The sequence below is a fragment of the Gymnodraco acuticeps genome, unplaced genomic scaffold (assembly GCF_902827175.1).
Source record: "Gymnodraco acuticeps unplaced genomic scaffold, fGymAcu1.1, whole genome shotgun sequence".
In the NCBI taxonomy this organism is placed as follows: domain Eukaryota; kingdom Metazoa; phylum Chordata; class Actinopteri; order Perciformes; family Bathydraconidae; genus Gymnodraco; species Gymnodraco acuticeps.
In genome coordinates this window covers 89,549-109,364 of record NW_022992054.1, presented here as the reverse complement: position 1 = coordinate 109,364, position 19,816 = coordinate 89,549, and the positions used below count along the sequence as shown (strand labels likewise).

General features: G+C 43.2%; 1 protein-coding gene across 38 annotated transcripts in view; it reads left to right on the top strand.

Moving 5' to 3' along the window:
• lrrfip1a (leucine rich repeat (in FLII) interacting protein 1a) overlaps positions 1 to 19,816 on the top strand; it is a 63,289-nt gene that overhangs the window by 25,889 nt on the left and 17,584 nt on the right. For 11 of the 38 annotated variants that reach the window (XR_004567652.1, XR_004567651.1, XM_034202140.1 and 8 more), the window contains exons 2-12: positions 9,267 to 9,353; positions 13,702 to 13,719; positions 13,846 to 13,917; positions 15,052 to 15,093; positions 15,677 to 15,727; positions 15,860 to 15,895; positions 17,153 to 17,212; positions 17,291 to 17,332; positions 17,446 to 17,502; positions 18,253 to 18,312; positions 19,148 to 19,231. Coding sequence is in view for 36 of the 38 variants with exons in the window: in XM_034202140.1 (XP_034058031.1) it covers positions 9,267 to 9,353; positions 13,702 to 13,719; positions 13,846 to 13,917; positions 15,052 to 15,093; positions 15,677 to 15,727; positions 15,860 to 15,895; positions 17,153 to 17,212; positions 17,291 to 17,332; positions 17,446 to 17,502; positions 18,253 to 18,312; positions 19,148 to 19,231 (609 nt within the window). In the remaining 2 variants the exon portion in view is untranslated. The remainder of the gene's footprint in view (positions 1 to 9,266; positions 9,354 to 13,701; positions 13,720 to 13,845; positions 13,918 to 15,051; positions 15,094 to 15,676; positions 15,728 to 15,859; positions 15,896 to 17,152; positions 17,213 to 17,290; positions 17,333 to 17,445; positions 17,503 to 18,252; positions 18,313 to 19,147; positions 19,232 to 19,816) is intronic. The other 27 variants (XM_034202125.1, XM_034202123.1, XM_034202127.1 and 24 more) reach the window with 17 other exon arrangements.

Below are 19,816 nucleotides of genomic sequence, written 5' to 3'. Positions count from 1 at the left end.
AATCTATGTTGGGATGTACTGTATGTCTTTTGTCTTATGTAAGATTGATCATTCAGCCTTACTAAACCAACCGGAGTAAAGTTGCTCTCCATTCAATTATATACAATATTTCTGTTGCGTAGTGTGTCTGCCAGTGTTGGGTCTGAACGGAAATATTTGAAATGCCATCGTAATAAGAATATTACTTGCGCTTAATAAACACATATGAAAGTGTGTTCAGTTCGGCCTTTCTATTCTACTTTCAAAAATGTAAAACCTTCCACCAGCTATTGTTCACATCCCACATTTGTAGCACATGGTGGCTTTAAAAATCAAAGATATGTTTAAATTCAATATGACTGGCTTGTGTTTGTGTCCTTGCACTTGTTGCACTGTATTGTGTGGCCTTGTATGTGCTACTGTAATACATACCCATTGGCCACCTAATTGAAAAACGACAGTACATTTACTTCCACTCCAAATTGGTGTATCGACTAAACATTTTTTTAAATATCAAATGTTTTCTCTATATATGAAGCAAGTCAAAAAGGTATTGTATAAGTGAATGTGAACCCTTGAAAATGTAAAGGAGTAAAAGCTCTTGACCTCTGAGCTCAGTGAGAATCAGTCCTCCATCGTCCTCAGAGCAAAGTAGCCATGGGAGCTTTCCAAGAGCTGTATTTTTTGCTGCTGGAGGCCAAAACACTGATGTCATGTGACTGCACTCACTGCTGCTCTGTCACTCAGAGGGTCATAAAAGATACAATGTGGAGAGACCCTCAGTGCAGATGCGTAAGATCAGCAAAAGCATCAGATTTAAAGAGCTTTTCTTGTGTTTGCCTGAAAGCCCTGGGTACAAGTACAAGTTGGAATTCTCGGACGGACTGAGAGGAAATGCCATTTAAGGAGTCAGTGAGTGAGCCACGGGGAACAGCAATCAGTAAGAGCTATTTCTGGAGAACCTCCTTCATCTCTGGACTGTTTCAAAGAACTTTGTGACTTTTTATTTTAAGGAATAGTTTAAGGATTTATAAGTTAAGTGTTTACTGAGGACAACATTCTCTTAAGGATTTCCTCCTGCTACAAATAGATAGATAGATAGAATTGGAGGGATGTAACCCTCTTTAATGGTCATTGGTCACACATGCAGAGCACAGCACACACATTGAAATGTGTTCTCTCTCTTGGGGGGGGGGGGGGGGTGGTAGCGGGGGGGGGGGGGGGGGGGGGGGTTTGAGGTGACATGCAACAACATGAACCTTTCTGTTGGTCGCTTGTTGGCAGACCCTTCACGCGATGGCAGAGCGAACAGGTACAGGCAGGGCTCATAGTGACAGCCCTATAGTTTAAATGTACTACCCACACATGAACATATGGACATGGGTTACTATTTAAAAAATGGTAAATGTATTTAGGAACCTATCGATGTGATTGGGGGTGGACCTCAAACTTCTAGGGGGTCCGGGGGCATGCCCCCCCGGTAAGATTTTATTTTGGAGTTAAATGCATCAATCTGGTGCATTTTGAGGGGGAAATAAAGAGACTAGATCTATGGAAACACCTATATGAAACAGAACTGTATACATTTCAAAAATCATAAAATCATGGCCATAACCAATAACATACCATTTCCAATATGAAAAAAACACTGAAACTTGTTTATTTATAGTTGTGAGTGTGTCTGTGCTCCTGAACCAGCCTCTCCTGTCTCCCTCCTCTCCCCCCTGCTCCTCTTTGAGGCAGCAGCAAAGACTAGTTTTAAAAGTGTATCTTGCCTTTTTTCCCCTAGTTAACTTTTTTAATTTTTTTATTCATGCATATTTTACTGATCACTACCCTCTCAAATGGAAATATGTGTTTACATAAATGGTGACCAAACCGTTTGAGACCCACTGAGAACTTAGACTAAGTTAAGTATCTAAACACTCAGAGAGTCCTTCACCTCACCTGAGCTGAGGTTATCCCGAGCTTGAATGACACACACAGACCAATCAAGGGCTTTGATTTATGATCTGTATGACAGTGGCCATGTCGGCAGGCCACATCATGTAGACAGCCAGTCACCCTGTGTGAGGCAGGCCACATCATGTAGACAGCCAGTCACCCTGTGTGAGGCAGGCCACATCATGTAGACAGCCAGTCACCCTGTGTGAGGCAGACCACATCATGTAGACAGCCAGTCCCCCTGTGTGAGGCAGGCCACATCATGTAGACAGCCAGTCACCCTGTGTGAGGCAGGCCACATCATGTAGACAGCCAGTCACCCTGTGTGAGGCAGGCCACATCATGTAGACAGCCAGTCCCCCTGTGTGAGGCAGGCCACATCATGTAGACAGCCAGTCACCCTGTGTGAGGCAGACCACATCATGTAGACAGCCAGTCCCCCTGTGTGAGGCAGACCACATCATGTAGACAGCCAGTCACCCTGTGTGAGGCAGACCACATCATGTAGACAGCCAGTCCCCCTGTGTGAGGCAGGCCACTTAACAGGCCAGGCCATCGGGAAACCCCCCGGTCCCCCCGATGGCCAGTCCGGGACAGGGTACAGGAGGCGTAGAGCGAGGGATGATTGTCCACAAGTTAATCGATCGCAGATGGCGTAGTGGTCACGGACGAATAAAAAAAAAAAAAAAAACTTTTAAAAAAACTTTAAAAAAAAAAAAAATGGTTTGTGAAATATACTTGGGCGGCAGTTAATATACCTGGGCGGCCCGCCCAAGTATAGTCTGTGTGGGAAACCCTGAACCCATCCTAGTACTGGAAGCAGTGGGCAGCTATTGTACAGCGCCCGGGGAGCTATGGGGGTGGGGGGTTGTCCGGTGCCTTGCTCAAGGGCATCACGGCAGGGCAGGAGGTGAACTGGGACCTCTCCAAGTAGCAGTCCTCAGCGCTCTGCTTCCACTCCCTGCACTGCAGCCGTGCCTGCAGTCCCGCCCCCATGCCCTCCCCTCTCAAGCATGCTCTAAGTGCCTCCCCTCTCTCGTGCACGCGCTAGCTGCCAGAGCATGTGAGAAAACGAGAAGCATGGCTGCAAGTGGGAGTGCAACTGCCGCTGCGCCTCGGCTTGTTGACAAAAAAGACGCCAGAAGCTAAATTTGGAAGTATTTTAGCGATATCTCTGACAGTGAGGTTATGTTCTATTTTTTGTCAAAGACCTCATTGTGTTGAATGTCATTTATGTTGTTTAATATACAAATCTATTTTGACAAAAAAAGTAGTTTGAGATGATGCTTAATTTGATTTAATACAAATTATTGTCATTTATTTTATTTATTGTTCTCATTGTTTAAAAGTTTGTGTTCTGGTTCTGGTGTGAAATAAAGCACAATAATTACATTTATGACTGTTTCCCTTTTTTTAAGAAAAGTATCGAAAAAGAATCGGAATCGCAATTCTTGACTTAGTATCGAAACCAAAATATTGGTATCGTGACAACACTAGTCCACACTCCATATTTAGGTCTGTTCGGGGACTTGAACCGGCGACCCTACGGCTCACAGTCCAAGCCCCTATTGACTGAGCCACTGCAAATGTACACACAATAAGGAGATGCTGGCATAGACTGCAGGGTAAAGCATCGGTACTGAAGCTGCTGCGAGCCTGATGTTCTCTGAGTTTAGACTCCTGTCCTCCTTTTCTCCACCACTAAACACTTCAGGCGGATTGACATTGTGTAAGTCCTTCTGCATCTCTATGTGCTTAAACTAAGTCAATGTACTATATTGTAAAATGTCTACTCTACACAGTGTGCGAAAAAGTACACGTCCCACCGTCCGGGACGTGTTATTTACAATATCGGACAAGTAGATCTTTCAATTGACTTGTCCGGCGGACAAGTGACGTTTTTCGCCCTGATTTATTGACAAATTATTGATACATTCAGTTTACAAAAGGCAGAACTCATCCGCAAATTGTCCGTGTCCGCCATTGTTCGTTTAGAAATGTTAGTTTCGGTTCTGCTTGTCGATTCCTAAGGAAATGCATCTCGCCGCTTTCTGTACAGTTAGACGGGGCGGGGCGGGACCATGGATGTATAATAAGTGGCAGGGTTGGGAAGCAAAACTCGGTTCCGAGTAGGAACAAATAACAATTGCATCAATCCCGGGACCGGACAATTGTTATTTGAGTTGTGAGGACAGGAGGCGAGGCCGAGCCCCGCGGACTGCAGCTCTCTCTCTATGCTCCGTATCAGCTGATCGCTGCACGGTGCAGCTCAGCGTCTCTCTCTCTCTTTCTACACACAGCAGATCCGCTGCCCGTTTAACAGCCTCATCTTTGTCAAACTTTCTTATGTTCTTTCTCTAACACGTAATGAAGGTTATTAAGCGTTTTAGCTCCTGTGTTGTTAATATTGACCGCAATTTCCTTTATGAAGTAAAGCAGCCTCCCTGTCTGTGTCCTCGCGCTGTCCTCACACCCCCGGACCCCCAGACTCGGAGCAGCACAGGAATGTCAGTATTGTTTATGAAGCAGGGTATAGAAAGTACATTATTGAAATGAAAATACTATTTATTTACTTTTACAAACCGTGAGCAGCTGGGCAGCTGCAGCATGTGTATTGCAGGACATGTGTAAGCGTCTTTGAGTTGTAGAAAAGCGCTAGGCCTATAGGCTATAAATATAATGTATTATTATTATTATTAGGTTATGTCCTATGTGTTGGACATGTGTGGTTGGACTCTGTCTCACAGGCAGGTTGCAGTGTAACATCAGAGGAGACTGGGCCAATTGTACATTCTCAAACTGCACCACTTAGAACTAACTAAACAATGCAGAGATTATTTTTATATAATTGTATTCAATAACCGTAAGAAATTCAACAGTATGAAGTGATTTGTAAATATGAATACAGATTTGACTTAATGTTTTCATAAATATATTTTTCTCCCAGTTTGTCATGGGACTTATTTTTACCCTCTTAAGAACCGGAATCGAGAACCGAAAATAACTGGAATCAAAAAGCAGAACCGGAATCATTCAAATCCAAACGATACCCAACCCTATGTGTGATGCAGTAAAAGCTTACCGCTCACTTACGTTAGCGGTGTCGTAAAAAACGTGGGAAAATGTAAAATACGATGATGAAGAAGAAGATTCCAGTGGCCCCAATTTGTGTCCATTCTGGACAAGTGAACAATTTATTCGGACAAGTAAATTGCCAAACTCACTTGTCCATGGACAAGTACTCTCTAAAAACTTTTTCTCTCACTGCTACACAAGTAGATGAAAGTGATAATAACACTGTGGAGCATGTAGCTGAGGCACAGCTAAGAATGTAATACACTTTAATTATATAGCCTAGCTCTTTTCAAAAACAGTGCTTTACAATTAATAATAATGCATAGAAGTGCACAACACAAAAACGCAATTATAATTTGTAGGATGACAATGTAGCATTATCAGGTAAAAGATAGTGTGTCCCTTGAACGAGGATCTTTGTTCGTCCCAAATTCATTTCCTGTCGTCCCCTGGGTCACTGGACGCCGTTAGCCCTGAGCTCTGGTAGCCACTGGTAGCTATGGTATCAGCAGTATTCATGAAAATGAGTACCATTTGTGTTTCCAGGATTTGGCTTGGAACCAAATATGTATTCTTTTGACAAAATGACAGGTGACCTGTCATTGGCACATAGACCACAAATAACTTAAGTGATCATACCATGAGGTGCACCTGGTCTCATGATTGGGATTAGGTTGCATGGATTGGTCAGTAACATACAGTATACTCAGACTTTGTGGTAATAAAGAAGGGCAGCGCGTCTCAACATTACCAGGACTGCCCGCCAAACATAATATGACATAAAACACACAAACATGTCAAATGTGAACGTAGGAACATTTTGATAAATATTTGATAAGTATGGCAACTGTATGTTTTTGTGTATGTGCACTATATGCTGTGTCGCTGCTGAATGTATATAGGGGAAACGCTGTGTATATATTAGGGATGTTAAGATTCACCGATTTGCATCGGTGCACCGGCATAAACGTTCAAGATGCGAGTGCACCGGTTGAAAGAGTGCACATCGGCTACAGTTTGGGTTGAACTCGCGATGCATCGATTGTAGCGTCTTTGCATCGGTAAAAAAACGATACATTCATATAAAATCCTCTCATCCCGTCAGCACTCAGCAGAGACGATCTTTGATCTTTGCTTTGCACTACGGAGGCTGAGAGTCTCAGTTATCAACACACATGGAAGTCGAGGAGAAAGAGAAACACAACCAGTGGCGTTTTTATATGTACAAAAGTGGTGGGGCACAAAAAACTTGGATGTCTATATATAAGCTTCTGCAGTGACGTGCAGTGAGGTTCATGGCTGGTGAGGCACTGACTCTTCAGGTTTACAAATATTATATATCTATTTTGACATTCAACAAAAGGATACCCAAAAAATGTAATTGTATCATTTAAATATTGAATCTTTCTCTCTTAGTAAGATCCCATTTTCAATAAAATTGCAGTCTTACCTTGACTTGAAGATGAAGTCCATTTGCCTATCCTTCTGGACAAAAATCTCTATTACTTTTTTTGTAAAAGTCCTCCTTATGTTCTTGTAGTTTCAAAAGTCTATCATAAATCTGATCTAATCAATAGATTTATGATTCGAAAATTATAAAAGTAGGGTAGACATGTGGATATTATCCGGCTGAACAAAACGTGCATTTATCTAACAGCTACGTTTCCCACAGATCTTATTTGGAGCTATTTTCTAAAATCCTATGGAGAAATCTCATTGCTTTTTTGTCGAGGGAACCCATGCGCAGCTTACTTCCGGGTTTTAGGACGCGTCTCTCGTGTCCTCTTCACACAACACACTTTTCGCGGCACACGTACTTACAGCCAATCAGCTCTGAATGATGTGAGATGACGTATGGTGGGGATGGCAGCACTATGCCCCTATGGTCATTCTTTTTTTGCCACACACATTAAATAGGACAATACTCTGAGCATGCGCAGTGTAGTTTTTACAGTCACCGTTCACTTAGACAGTGAGAGGGAGGGGCAGGATCGGGTTTTGTCCCACATGGCTCTAAACAGCTCAATAGGCACACACTGTAGACACTAATTAGAAGAACCCAGACTAAAACAACAATGTACAGACGAATCAGATGATTAAACATGATCTTAAAATATATTTAATATTTTTTTTAATTTATTTTTGTTGTAATAATTATTTTTAATACTTTCTGCTGACACCAGGTGGGGCTGTGCCCCAAATGCCCAGTCACCACTGAACACAGCGCACCAACAAATACCTACAAATCAAACGTCTGGCAACACTTCAGATTTTTCAAGAAAGACGGTCAACTTGAAAAATCGCTCGCAAATTGTAAACGATGCCGAGCCGCTTTAAAGTACACAAGTAGTACGAGGAACTTAGCGACGCACATAAAGAGGCGACATGAGGTCTGCGGCTGAAAAGAGAAACCTGAAAGTTAGACGTATGAGTTAAATCACTCAGTGAGGTGTTCTGTCAGAGAGAGAGGTGTTTAGTTTACAGCAGCCTGTGACTGCCAATAACAGTTGAAATGTCTTCCTTACTGTAAGCAGCTATGAAAGACCTGTTTGTGAAAGAGGTTGTTTTCTTTATTGTTCCTATAGAAACCAGTGCTTTCTGCTCACTGGTGAGTTAGCCTCTGGATGAGTGTTAAGCACATCAGACTGGCAGCTGTATGGGCATTGCACTATGGTAGCTGTTATTAGCACATTGTTACTCATAGGCAATGCATCCTTAAATAGTTTAACTGTGAGGTGTTATAACATTGAACTGTACTCTGGAGACAGAGAACCCTAATACACTTGTGAAAAGGCCAGTCTGTGAAAGGTCCAAGTGTTTGTTTTGTTTAAGGTAAAAAAGAAACAGCATGATGGGATGCGCAGTACTAGTAGAGAGAACCAAATATGTAAAGCACTTTTTTGTTAATGTATGATTTGCTGCATATGAGGAATAAAACAAAAATCCTCTGTCGTACCATATTGAATTGTATCATTATTTTGCATCGTGTTGAATCGCATCGTATCGCCACGAATCGCATAATGTTGAATCAAATCGTATCGAGCTGTATCGCAACAGGGGTGAATCATATCGCATCGCCCAGTGCTTCAAATGTATCGTTAATGTATCGTATCGTTGGCAGCGTCTCGAGATGCGCATCCATCGGCCTCAGCGATGGAGACGCACATCCCTACTATATATGCATACAAGGTTATTTTCTAAACTGACAACTGTTATAGCTCTTCTTTGATGTAGTCTTTACCTGGTCATTGTATCAACATTACTGATCATATTCATCAAAAATGTTATTTTCTCCAGATCTACCATGGAGAATGAATTATTATCTCCAACAGCACATTTGTTTTAAGTGAACAAATACCAAGAGTAAAATGAAACATTGATTTGTGTCTCCTTTGGTTTCTTGAGCAGGAAATGTTCCCTTTTCTTTTCTCTTTTATATTTCCTGACAAAGTTATTTTAATGGTGGGTTTGTGTGCCTGTGAACATGCTTTCCTTTGAAACGGACTCCTTCTTTTCTTTGTCAGTGTTTTCCTGTGAATTGGTCATGTTGAGGGACATTGGGGAAATGCATTAGTGCGAGGGTGGGAGGGATTACAGAGACCCCGCCTAGAGGCCAACACACTGCACCCACACAGTGTGTACCACAAAGCTGAGGAAGGAAATGCTTACACACACAGTCTGCAGCACACACTCACACAGTACATGCTCTGAGAGGTCCTTTTAAGGGAAAGGCCCGGCTCATGAACGAGCGCTGAGTGGAGCACAGGGAACGCCTTTAAATACAGAAATATAAATACATATGCACATTTACACATTGTTGAATCTGCACGTCAACATGGGTCTTCTACTAATAAATACAGTCGTCCACCACATCTGCTCACTGTGGAGGATGAAACCCTCTTTAATGGTCACACATACATGCACACAGCACACAGTGAAATGTGACCTCTGCATTTAACCCATCCTAGTACTAGGAGCAGTGAACTTGATACTCCTATTACTCATTTGAACATGCTATGTTTACTGTAAACCCTGCACCTATTGGTTTAGGCGTACATGTAGTCTGCCGGATAGTAAATGTATGGTGCCCTTATTTTACAGCAATTAACCGCTAAATGTTTTCTATGAATTCTGTCGAGGAACTTGACTTCTGGTCTCACGCACGTTCAGCATTTCTACATGTTTGAGACTTAGGTCCAGCTAAATTGGAAACTGTCTCACATCTCTATTTTCTCTCTGTTCCATTTCTTTCTCTATCTGCCCCTCAGGCCGAGGCCAGGCTGGCAGCGAAGAGGGCGGCCCGGGCAGAGGCCAGAGAGATCCGCATGAAGGAGCTGGAGAGACAACAGAAAGAGGTACAGGTCCAGAAGCACTGTCACATTTAGAATACAGGAGACCAGTATGTCTACCTGCAGAAGGCATCAGTCATTTAGCTGAGTAGCATATGTTGGCATGAGTTGTATCCATCTATCACTCCATGTCTGGAGTTTTCTATGTGTCTGAATATTACAGCTTAACATTGAGGGAGGGCCGCTGATCATCCATCCTTTAATATGCCACACAAGTCCTGATGTGTGCATGATGCGTTTCCCTAAATAACCAGAAGAATTCAGCAGACCTGTTGGTACTGTGTTGATGGCCGTTCAGACCAAAAGCATTTCCTGTCAGCAGGGCTCCATGCTGTTAAACATCCCGGGGTCATGTGTCAGTCGTACACAGGCTGCTGTCACTGCAGCTCTGGGAGAACTGCTGCTGGGGACTGGAGTTGTTCATAGAAAGTGCGGGAAATAAGCGAGGAAAAGTCCACAAAATGAATGGATATTTTCTGTAGTGTACTGCCCACGCGTGGTTCAGCACAAAGTCAGCCAAAGCCCTCAAAGAGGATCACTAATCACTCACAGGAAGGGTTTGAACCGCTTCCAGTTTATCTCCAAATTGAACAAATCTTTCAAGACTCTTCAAGTCACGCATCTCCTTTGCTAAAGCTTTAAATGAAATGTCTCAGAGAGGCCACAACATTTAGCCTCGTCAGAAGTGTGTGTGTGTGTGTGTGTGTGTGTGTGTGTGTGTGTGTGTGTGTGTGTGTGTGTGTGTGGTGTGTGTGTGTGTGTGTGTGTGTGTGTGTGTGTGTGTGTGTGTGTGTGTGTGTGTGTGTGTGTGTGTGTGTGTGTGTGTGTGTGTGTGTGTGTGTGTGTGTGTGTGTGTGTGTGTGTGTGTGTGTGTGTGTGTGTGTGTGTGTGTGTGTGTGTGTGTGTGTGTGTGTGTGTGTGTGTGTGTGTGTGTGTGTGTGTGTGTGTGTGTGTGTGTGTACACAGTCACGTGTGGGGACTCACCTCCCTCATGGGGACAAAATGGAGGTCCCCATAAGGGGAATCATTACTTTTAGGCTGAAGACTTGGTAAGGGGTAGGCATGTGTTGGTTAAGGTTAGGATAAGTCTCCAGGAAATGCATGTAAGTCAATGTAATGTCCCCTGAAGTGATGTATACATGGTGTGTGTGTCCTATTTCAAAAATACTGCCGTTGGATGTACAGCATTGCTCACAATGGCAGAATGCAAACATATATATGACATATCTGCGATTTCATCAAATGTTTTCTCACCATCCCTGTTCCTTCGTTCCTTAAAGATGACTGCTTTACGTGTCGTTATAGCAAACCCCTTTTCCCATTCATCTATTCTGGGATATTCATTCCTCCAGCAGCACTCAATTATTCAGCAATCAAAACACAGGTGGGGAGACAACAGCAACATTCTTCACGCGCACACAGACAACACGTGCACACACAAATACGCACAGGATTAGGGCTCACTGTTAAGTAGAGTCTGGTCAGGGTCAGTGTGTGTGCGCCTTAAACCCTTTAGCCGGGTTCTAAAGTAGCTTAGCAGGTTGTCCTCCTCAGTGCAGCCTACAGCGAGACGTTGTTGTTGCCGTGCTGTTTTCATGAGCGATGGGTTGCTGCACTCACATCCACCTTCAGGACTTTAGGATGTCTGCTCCCATGCTGAAGACTGCTGACGGTGGATTATTGGCTGTATAGCAGCAAACGAGAGACGTGTGGTTCCCTGCTCAAACCTTTATGCATGGCCGTGGTGTTACCTGCTGACTGCTGAAGGATGCAACCTTTCCTTATACCCTGAAGGCAGCAGGACGGCTGGGCGTCGGCTGGCAGGGAGGGGGCTTAGGGCCGCCCTCAGCGGGCGCCCAGGGACCCCTCCCTTCACTAAGGGCAGCTCGGTGAGTGTAAAGGAAAGGGTGCAAACTGAGTAACTTGTGAAGGTGCCCTGGCTCTCCTGCTAATTGGTCGTCCAGACATGTAATTGGAGAAAAGTAAGCAGACAAGAGCCCTCCAGTCATTTATTGATCTGTTCTCACTGTGCAATGTTTGACACATTATGCCGTTTTACATTTTAAATTGTCATTAGAAGTGGAAAACAACAAATGTAGATTTGGGATTATGGCATCTTTTCTAGGTCAAAGGTCATAACGGAGTCAGAGCCATGAATTTGTATGTGTTTACTGCTAGTGCACAGATAGTTTGTGGCTTTAATAATGCAACATTAAGGATATCGTAAGCAGAAATAATGTGCATCTGGTGCACCACAGCGTTCATTGTATGTTATTTGAAATAAGTCTGTCCTCTACAACTCGTGAACTCTGCCTGGAAGATGGCGAGTTCATGCACTCTCATCTCCACTGAAGTCTACAGGAGGGCAGCAGGCCGTCCTCACACTGATTATCTAGGAGTTGTGTTGTTCCCAAAGTGATGCAGTGGACGCAGAGGGCAGTGTGGGTCGAATTTTGGAAGACAGAATTACACGGCAGGCAATCCGTGCTTTGGGCAAGCTTACAAGGGAGACAGTGGTAGTAAATCTGGATTAGAGTACTGAACCCATGTGGTGGAAAGTGCAGCAGTAGGCTGGGGTGTGTTAGATTTGCTCGGCGGAGGTATCGGGACAAGGTCAAAGAGGCGTTGCCCTTTTTCTAAATAAACAGGGGTGTGTCTTGTCATCAGCGTAAGGAGCTGTGGCACATTTCTACTGCTCAGTCAGACAGGGATTTGAATATGAAGTGCAAACATTACAGCTGAAGGGCAGAGGTGTTCACAGTGTGGACATTTAAATTGACATTTTTCTCGTAAACAATGTTTCCATGTCTGTTAACAGCATGAGTAGGATTAACTGTATGACAATGACTATGGTGAATAACATTCTGTATACAAATAAATATAGCACATCCCCACATGAGACAGCTACGTGTTGACTTGCTGACTCGGAGTGACACTGTCCTCCCTGCATGGGTCCGGTCCTCAGACCTCCTTACAGCTAAAACTGTGGTGATTGGAGTTTAGAATCACCGCTCAATTTTACACGCAGTACTGATGCAGAAATGTTTAAAATAATACACAAGAAGAATAGAATTGCAAATTTGATGTAATGTTGGAGCGAAAACGTCTCTTTGAATCTGAATATTTCACGCAATACAATTGTGCTCTAGCTCTGCATCTGTAAAGTAAATGCAAAGAGTAGTCGAGTGCTTGGTGACCACAAAGTGCCCAACCAAGAAATGCTCCGGCTCATAAGCCTCTGCTGAGCTAACTGGCTGCTGGTTGTAGCGTCATACTGCTCAGTAGGATTCATTTTCCCAGAATATAAATATGTTCTGTCTTTGAGAATCAGCACGACATCCAGGGAAATCCTGACAAATGTACTTTAAGTTATAGCTTTAGACACAGTCAAAACACATTGGTCGTGAAGCAACACTAAATACAGTCGCTGCTTTATTTATGTCTGTAGGCCGTTGTTGTGAGTGTGGACGGTCGGAGCATATACTGCGTTAGCTTAGCCGATCTCCATTCAGAAAACACGCTTTTTAAAAGGTGTCTCGCCTGCCGTCTGTCTGCAGACTTGCAAAGCATTAATTCATGGTTTTTACTAACCGGTATCAGTGTGTTGTTACTTCGGCATCATTTAGAAACGTGTATTACAATTACATCACGGTCAAATATGTTCATGTTGTTGTAGTTGCCAGCGGTTCTCTCTAGTTTAGCAGACTCAGCCTGGTTGTTGGCCCGGAAAGAACCTCGATTTTGGAGAGCCAGAAAAACTGTGAAAAAGTACCCGCTAGCCTGAACTACGCCTAGTGGAAACGCAACCAAACACGGGCACGGCACGCTTAAACCGCGCTGTAGTGGAAACGTGCCATAACACTCTGCAGCAAAGGCAATCAGTGTATTACCCAACAATTAAAAACACGTTTTGGTTGGCAAGTTTGGGTTTCCTCTGGATATTGTTCACTTTGTCTGAATGTAAGCTCAGCTCACCTCCTTATTCTGTTCTGCATTTCCTGGCACTGCTTTCTGCCACTGATCCACACCTAAAGAACCATGGCAAACGCCTGGTGACCCAGTCTGCAGATCTCCAGTGAACTCCATGTGTTCTGGGGTCACTTTGTGTTGGTCCTGATGTGCAGTGGGGTACTGAACATTCCTGAGCTCCTCTCATTAGCAGAACCCTTCCTCTGTACTTTTCATGCATGCAGTCTGTCTTTATCCGTCACATACTGCAGCTGCCTGCTTTTTGTTTAGATTTCATATCTTTCTTCATCAAATATTATTTCCAAAGCTGATTTATCATTTCTTTCCCCTTTTTTCATGTTTGATATCCTCCGATCTTTCTCCTCTACGTCTCGTCGGTGTGTAGATCTTTCAGGTGCAGAAGGTAGGCCTCCTCTTGCTCAGTCCCACCTCGGACATCATTGTGGCGTGTGCTTCAGATCCTGCCGAAGTAAAGGAAGTGTGTTACCTGTGTTCTGTTTTCTGAGCTGTCCTCCCTCATGTCTCTCAGAAATATTATGGCTTGAACACCAAAGTAGACGACCGATCGGACAGCAAATGGGGAGATATTGAACAATGGATGGTACAGTTACTGTGCGCTGAAGACATCGCTAACACTACGCATGTTTTCTTTATTTTTGCCTGCCTGTCTGACGGAGGCTTTTGTAGTGTGCAGTCTGCAGCTGAATTTCAGATCATTCCTGTTGAGCCTTTTTACAAAATATGGGATTATAAAGAGTCAAAGCTTGGCCATTAATGATAATCCACTTATTCAAAGAAGCGGGGTGCCTGTGTGGCTCAGAGTCAGTCTGACCATCTGCTGTGACACTGCATGGGATTTACTGAGTTCAATGACCACTTTAGACACTGTCCCAGACCCTCAGAGCTTTACACACTGTAGAGTGTGACCTGTAGGTTCACTAACTGCATTGTGTGGACTTGTTGTTGTTTACTAAAGAAACTCACTGAGTGCATGTTGCAATGGGAGGTTTGTTTCTGAATGGCTGGCTCAGTGAGGGTTTCAGGGACGTGCACGTCTGATTATGTGTGCTCCATTATCATGTCAAAAGTGATCTTGATTTGTTTAATGCAGGAATTGTGCAAATCTGTTGAAATGAACAAAAAGCAGGTGATGTATGCTAGTGTTTGCTAACATTGATTTGTTTAGTATGGTCTGCAATGCTGTAGACACATATATTAGGGCTGTATTCAACAGCTACAAAGACATTTGAAATCAACATGTCTATGCTGCAATGGTCTTTTTCTTTTAGGTTACACTAATATTATTAAAATATATGATATTAAGTTATGTTTATTAAAGGAAGTAGTTTCACTGAAAACATTTATTTGATCTGAAGAAACCCTTCATTGAAATTGAGATTGTTTTTTACTTTTTGGGGTAATCTTCAATAGAAGCTGAACAAATGTAAAAAAGGACATTCAGTTCAGCCCACCACATCTTCATTCTATCTGAGGAGTGGAGATTCACCTGGGCCGTAATGAACCCACTGTCACAACATCAGGGTCCTACATGAAATGTTTAAGCAATGTTTGGGCTGGTTGAAATCATGCTACTTTGTTATGGAGTGAACTCTGGACCTGACTGACCTCAGAGTCATGGACCCTCCTTCATCTGTCTCATTGATCTCTGACATCTCTCTCCTCTTCTTCACCCTTCATCTCCTCTCTTCTCCACCTACCCCCCTCCCTCGTCCAGGAGGACAGTGAGAGATGCTCACGTTCTTCACGGGTACACACGGTTTGTAGCACTCCCTCTCGTTCCATCTCCTCGTGCTTTTCCCTTACAATGTGTCCTCCACCACTCGGAAAACGTTACATGGAAATATTAATCCTGAAGACCATAGGCAGGATCTAATGTGGCCTCAGCTTAATCCATGTATGGTGTGTGTATGTGCACACACCATACATACTCGTATAATGGCTGTGAGTTGAAATCTTGAATGAGAGAAATATTTTTGTTAACAAGAGAAACTATGGTGAAAAGAGAGAAGGAGATAACTGTGCTGTATTAACTGTAGGTACAGACTCAACAATTCTCTGTTGTACAGCTTTTATTTGAAAATGAGCTGTATTCAAGCCTTGAGGTATGTTATAGTCATTTTTTAGATTAAATGATTGATGTTTTCCTTAAAAAGCTTCTTTTATTTGGTTTTGTGAGAATGTTGTAAATTACAAAGTTACCACTGTCATTTGAACCATTTGTCATTGCAGCAGGAGACGTCCTGTCATAATCCACTCATCACTCTCACCTAATGTTGACCCTGACATGGGGACCCTTTTCCTGAACCCTAACCCTCCTCTCATTGTGTCCCCTCTCACAGCTGTCTGACGACGATGAGCGGATGTCAGTGGGGAGCCGGAGCAGTGCCAAGGTCAGTATCACTCAAACTGCATTTAGATCCAAATACTTCATTTAAATATCTGTCTGTACTATGTCACTTTACATGGAACTGTCAGTGTGCGTGGCGCTGTATACTGATCCTGACGTTGTGTCTTCTGCACAGTCGGATCTTGATTCAGTTGGGGCTTATGGTGGAGGGGTAAGGGTTGATGTCCTTGGATGAGATTTTTAACCCACTACCTGAGGATTCGTTGTGTTGATGAGTCGCTGTTGGACTAACTGTTTATTTGAAGAACTCAAAGCATGGAGTACATGTGTGTTGTCCTTGTGAAGAGACATGGGGTTCACATAAAAGGAGTGAGTCAGCATTGTCTTTTTTATGATGAAGGCATGTTTGAGATGCATGCTTTCTTTGTTGTACAAATGAAATGGATTCGAATTGAGGTTTATATTCTGTCCATTGTATGCAGGATGAAAGTGTGTGGACTGGATTGTGTATATATTAAAGGAAACGATACATGTATGTGTTATTGCTGTTGTGAAGGAACATTTTGGAGTCAGATTTGATTTTGACAAAAGAACACTGTTGTTCAGATATCAGGCTCCAACCAAAACACAGGCCACACTCTTTTAGGCTTGGTTAAGTCTCACAATGTTAGGTGCCATTTCTTCTCTGCTATGTCATTTATTATTCATTTTCCTGAGCAGCCAGGATGTTTGGTTCAGTGAGTGTTGGCTGAATCAGTTGGTCAGATGGTTATCTGACCAACTGACAACAGCCACCATGTATTAACATGCTTCTGCTGTCTGTCGGGTCAGTGTCAAGACTTCATTGTGCATGTATGTGTTGGGTGTTTGTGTTTTTTATTAGTTACAGATGACAAAATACACATTTTTCTACCGACGCATCATGCCTAAACTGAAAGTTTGTAAAGCTCACAGCAAACTAGCTATCATCAAGCACCCTATTTCTGCCCTGATGCTATAGTGAACAACACATTCAACCCTGTTGGAATTGGCAGGAGATGACCATGGTAACATTAGCTATTAGCTGTTAGCTAGCGGTGGGAAACAGTTCTGCTAGCTTCAGGTTCCATTTAGTTCCATTAGTTACATTACGATGCATTCAATCTTGATTTAGCAAAGATGAATATTATATCTGTTGAAATGTTACTTGAATACATACAGTTGTCAAGGCAATATTAAATAGATTTAAGAGAGGAAATAATGACCCGTTTAACCACCTAACAAAAACTGTTTGCTAACAATAATAAATGGTGTTTAGGAACATGGTATATTGGCATATTATTTTATTTTAGTTTCTCATCGTAGTATCGAATTGGTATTGATAATAGTGGATTGTCACCAGTTATGGTATGCTTCATTTGACTTATGGTGACATCCCTGGTTCAGATGCTTCCCCTCCACTGTGCTCACTCTCTTCTCTCACGCTAAGGACTCCTCCTCACTAACGAAGTCAAAGAGAAAGAAGAAACATAAGCACAAAGACAGAGACGTAGGTAGAAGCTCAGTGTCCTGTATATCCCACACAGACATGACTCCAGAGTTTCTCACTCGTGTTCTGTGTTCACAGAGGAACGGGCCTGATGATGATCACAGTGTCCTGTCCAGCAGGGTCAGTAGCTGTGTGTGTGTGTGTGCGACTGATGGTTCAGACGTGTGGTCTGTTGGAGCTTTCTAGACAATGTGAGCGTGTCCTCATGCTGCTCCTGTGTGTCCTGCTGTCAGAGCTCCAGACTGAGTGATGAGAGCAGAGTGTCCCGCTCCTCCAGGCTGGACCTCACGGTGCGTGTTGGTCCTCTTGTCTTAATCCCTGAACAGCGGTACAGTGATTGCACAAAACATTTCATATGTTAACGTTGGTATATTTGAACCTGGACCCTATTTTCCTTTGTTTTTGTATTTAATTGAGCAATAGGGAGAACCATTTTGAAACTGGTCTAGTCTGGTTCTGTAGACAGAAACAGCTGTAATTTAATCTAGTAATGCTGTTCTTGTCTAACCTGGTTCTTTGATGTGGCATACATATTAAAGTAAACTAAATCAATATGAATTACACAGTGACAAGCTAACAAAGTTAAAGCGGAGGGCAAAGAGCTAAAGCCATGCCGTGAGTTATTCACTTGCATCGTTTTTGGCCAGACTGCATGTAATTCAAATGTATGTTGTATCTAAATGTATGTTAAATAAGTTTTATAATGTCAAAAATATAAATAGTTCATCTCTCAATGTAAGAATTTAACAAAGAAATTGACAAGGGCTGGTGAATAATAAATCAAAGAAAGGGAAAAGTTCAACAAGTACATATACAGATCACAATCATACTTACTATTACCCTTTTATAGCTATTATTACAAACAAAGACCATGAAAGTCAGATTTGTATTCTAGATGTATGTTCTATGTTACTGAAGGATTGAAAGTAATGACATTATAACTTAACGGCATGTTCTGTGTGAGATGTATGAAGAAGGGCCTTTTAGTTTTTGAGGTGTCGGTGTTTGATGCTTTCTGTAACCCCCCCCCCAAACCCCAGAGCTCCAGACTGAGTGATGACCCCCGGGGGTCTCGGGGCTCCAAATTAGACCTGCAGCCGGTGGGTGGCTGTGCACTCAGACTGTTTGTTTCTCACAACACTAATGGCTTTGGGTGCACACTGTCTGAAATGCTGTTCATTAACACTTCAACTGCTTAAGACCTGGGAACGTTTTCATTGTTTTGATTAAAGTATCGTATTTATTGAGGCCTGTAGTGCACTTCTAAACATCTTCTCATCAATCCATAGTAAGAACACATCTGGGTGCATGTGTTCCCCCATTGCTGTGGAGTGTGTGCTGTATATCCCAGAGACTCAGGACTGTGACTGCTTTTGGAATACTTTTGTGCTCAACTGTTAGCAAAGCACTTTTCTTTGTCAGTTCAGCCATTTGTCAAGCATGTGGATTCCTTTTCTTTGCTTTCTATTAAAGGCAGCAGAATGTCGGGAGCATGGTGTCCGGCAGTGGCTCAGTCAGTAGGGGCTTGGACTGTGAGCCATGGGGTCGCCGGTTCAAGTCCCCGACCAGATCTAAATATGGAGTGTGGACTGGTACTTGGAGAGGTCCCAGTTCACCTCCTGCCCTGCCGTGGTGCCCTTGAGCAAGGCACCGGATATCCCCCTTCCCCCCCACTCCCATAGTTCCCCGGGCGCTGTACAATAGCTGCCCACTGCTTCTAGTACTAGGATGGGTTAAATGAGGCCAAATGTCACTGTGTGCTGTGTGCTCTGCATGTGTGACCATTAAAGAGGGTTTCATCCCTCCAATTCTATCTGTTACACTTTGTTAAGAATTGGATATGTTTAAAAATATGTTTCTGAACTTCCTGTCTGTTTTCCCCACTCCCTTCTGCATCCTTCTGTTGGCTCGCTTCTTCCTCTTTCCTCATTTCAGACTTCTTACTCTTCCTCTGACCTGTACAGCTACAATGGTCTGTCCTCTGCCAGAAACCCCGGCTCCACTTACAATGGTTACCAGGTCTGTAGACAGTGAGAAATACAGTTGTTGCTGCTCTGTGGCTGCTAGCTAACCTTCCACCTCTCAGAATAAATCACTTGAATCATGTTTCATACTTGAGTTAGCACAACCCGTTTCAAGCCTTTCAGACCTGAACCTCGTCTCTGTTCAATTCTACAGGTCACTCAGTTACGTCTCTCAGCAGCTCTTTCGTAGGGTTGGTCCCATTTATTCCCAGCATATAACTTTTACACAGTGTTAAATAGCACTTGCTGTTAGCATTCCCTCACCAGCGTGCTTAAGAACACATGAAACTAAGCTTGTTTTAATTCAGAACAGGATGTAATGATGAAGCGGTCTGAGCTTTTTCACGTTTTAAATGCACTGCGTGTTGATGTCCCTCACTTTGAGAGTATCCTGGCGGGCTGTGGTGTGTAAGAGTGTGTGATCACACTGACTGTGTGTGTGCAGAGCTCCCTGTAGGAAGACAGCGGGTTGCAGCGCGGCAGCAGCTCCTGCTCACTCGTAAGATTCTCTGAGGATCGTGGCCTTGTTGTTTTGTGTGAGGAGTGTCAACCGTCACAAGAACAGTGCATATAACCAGGC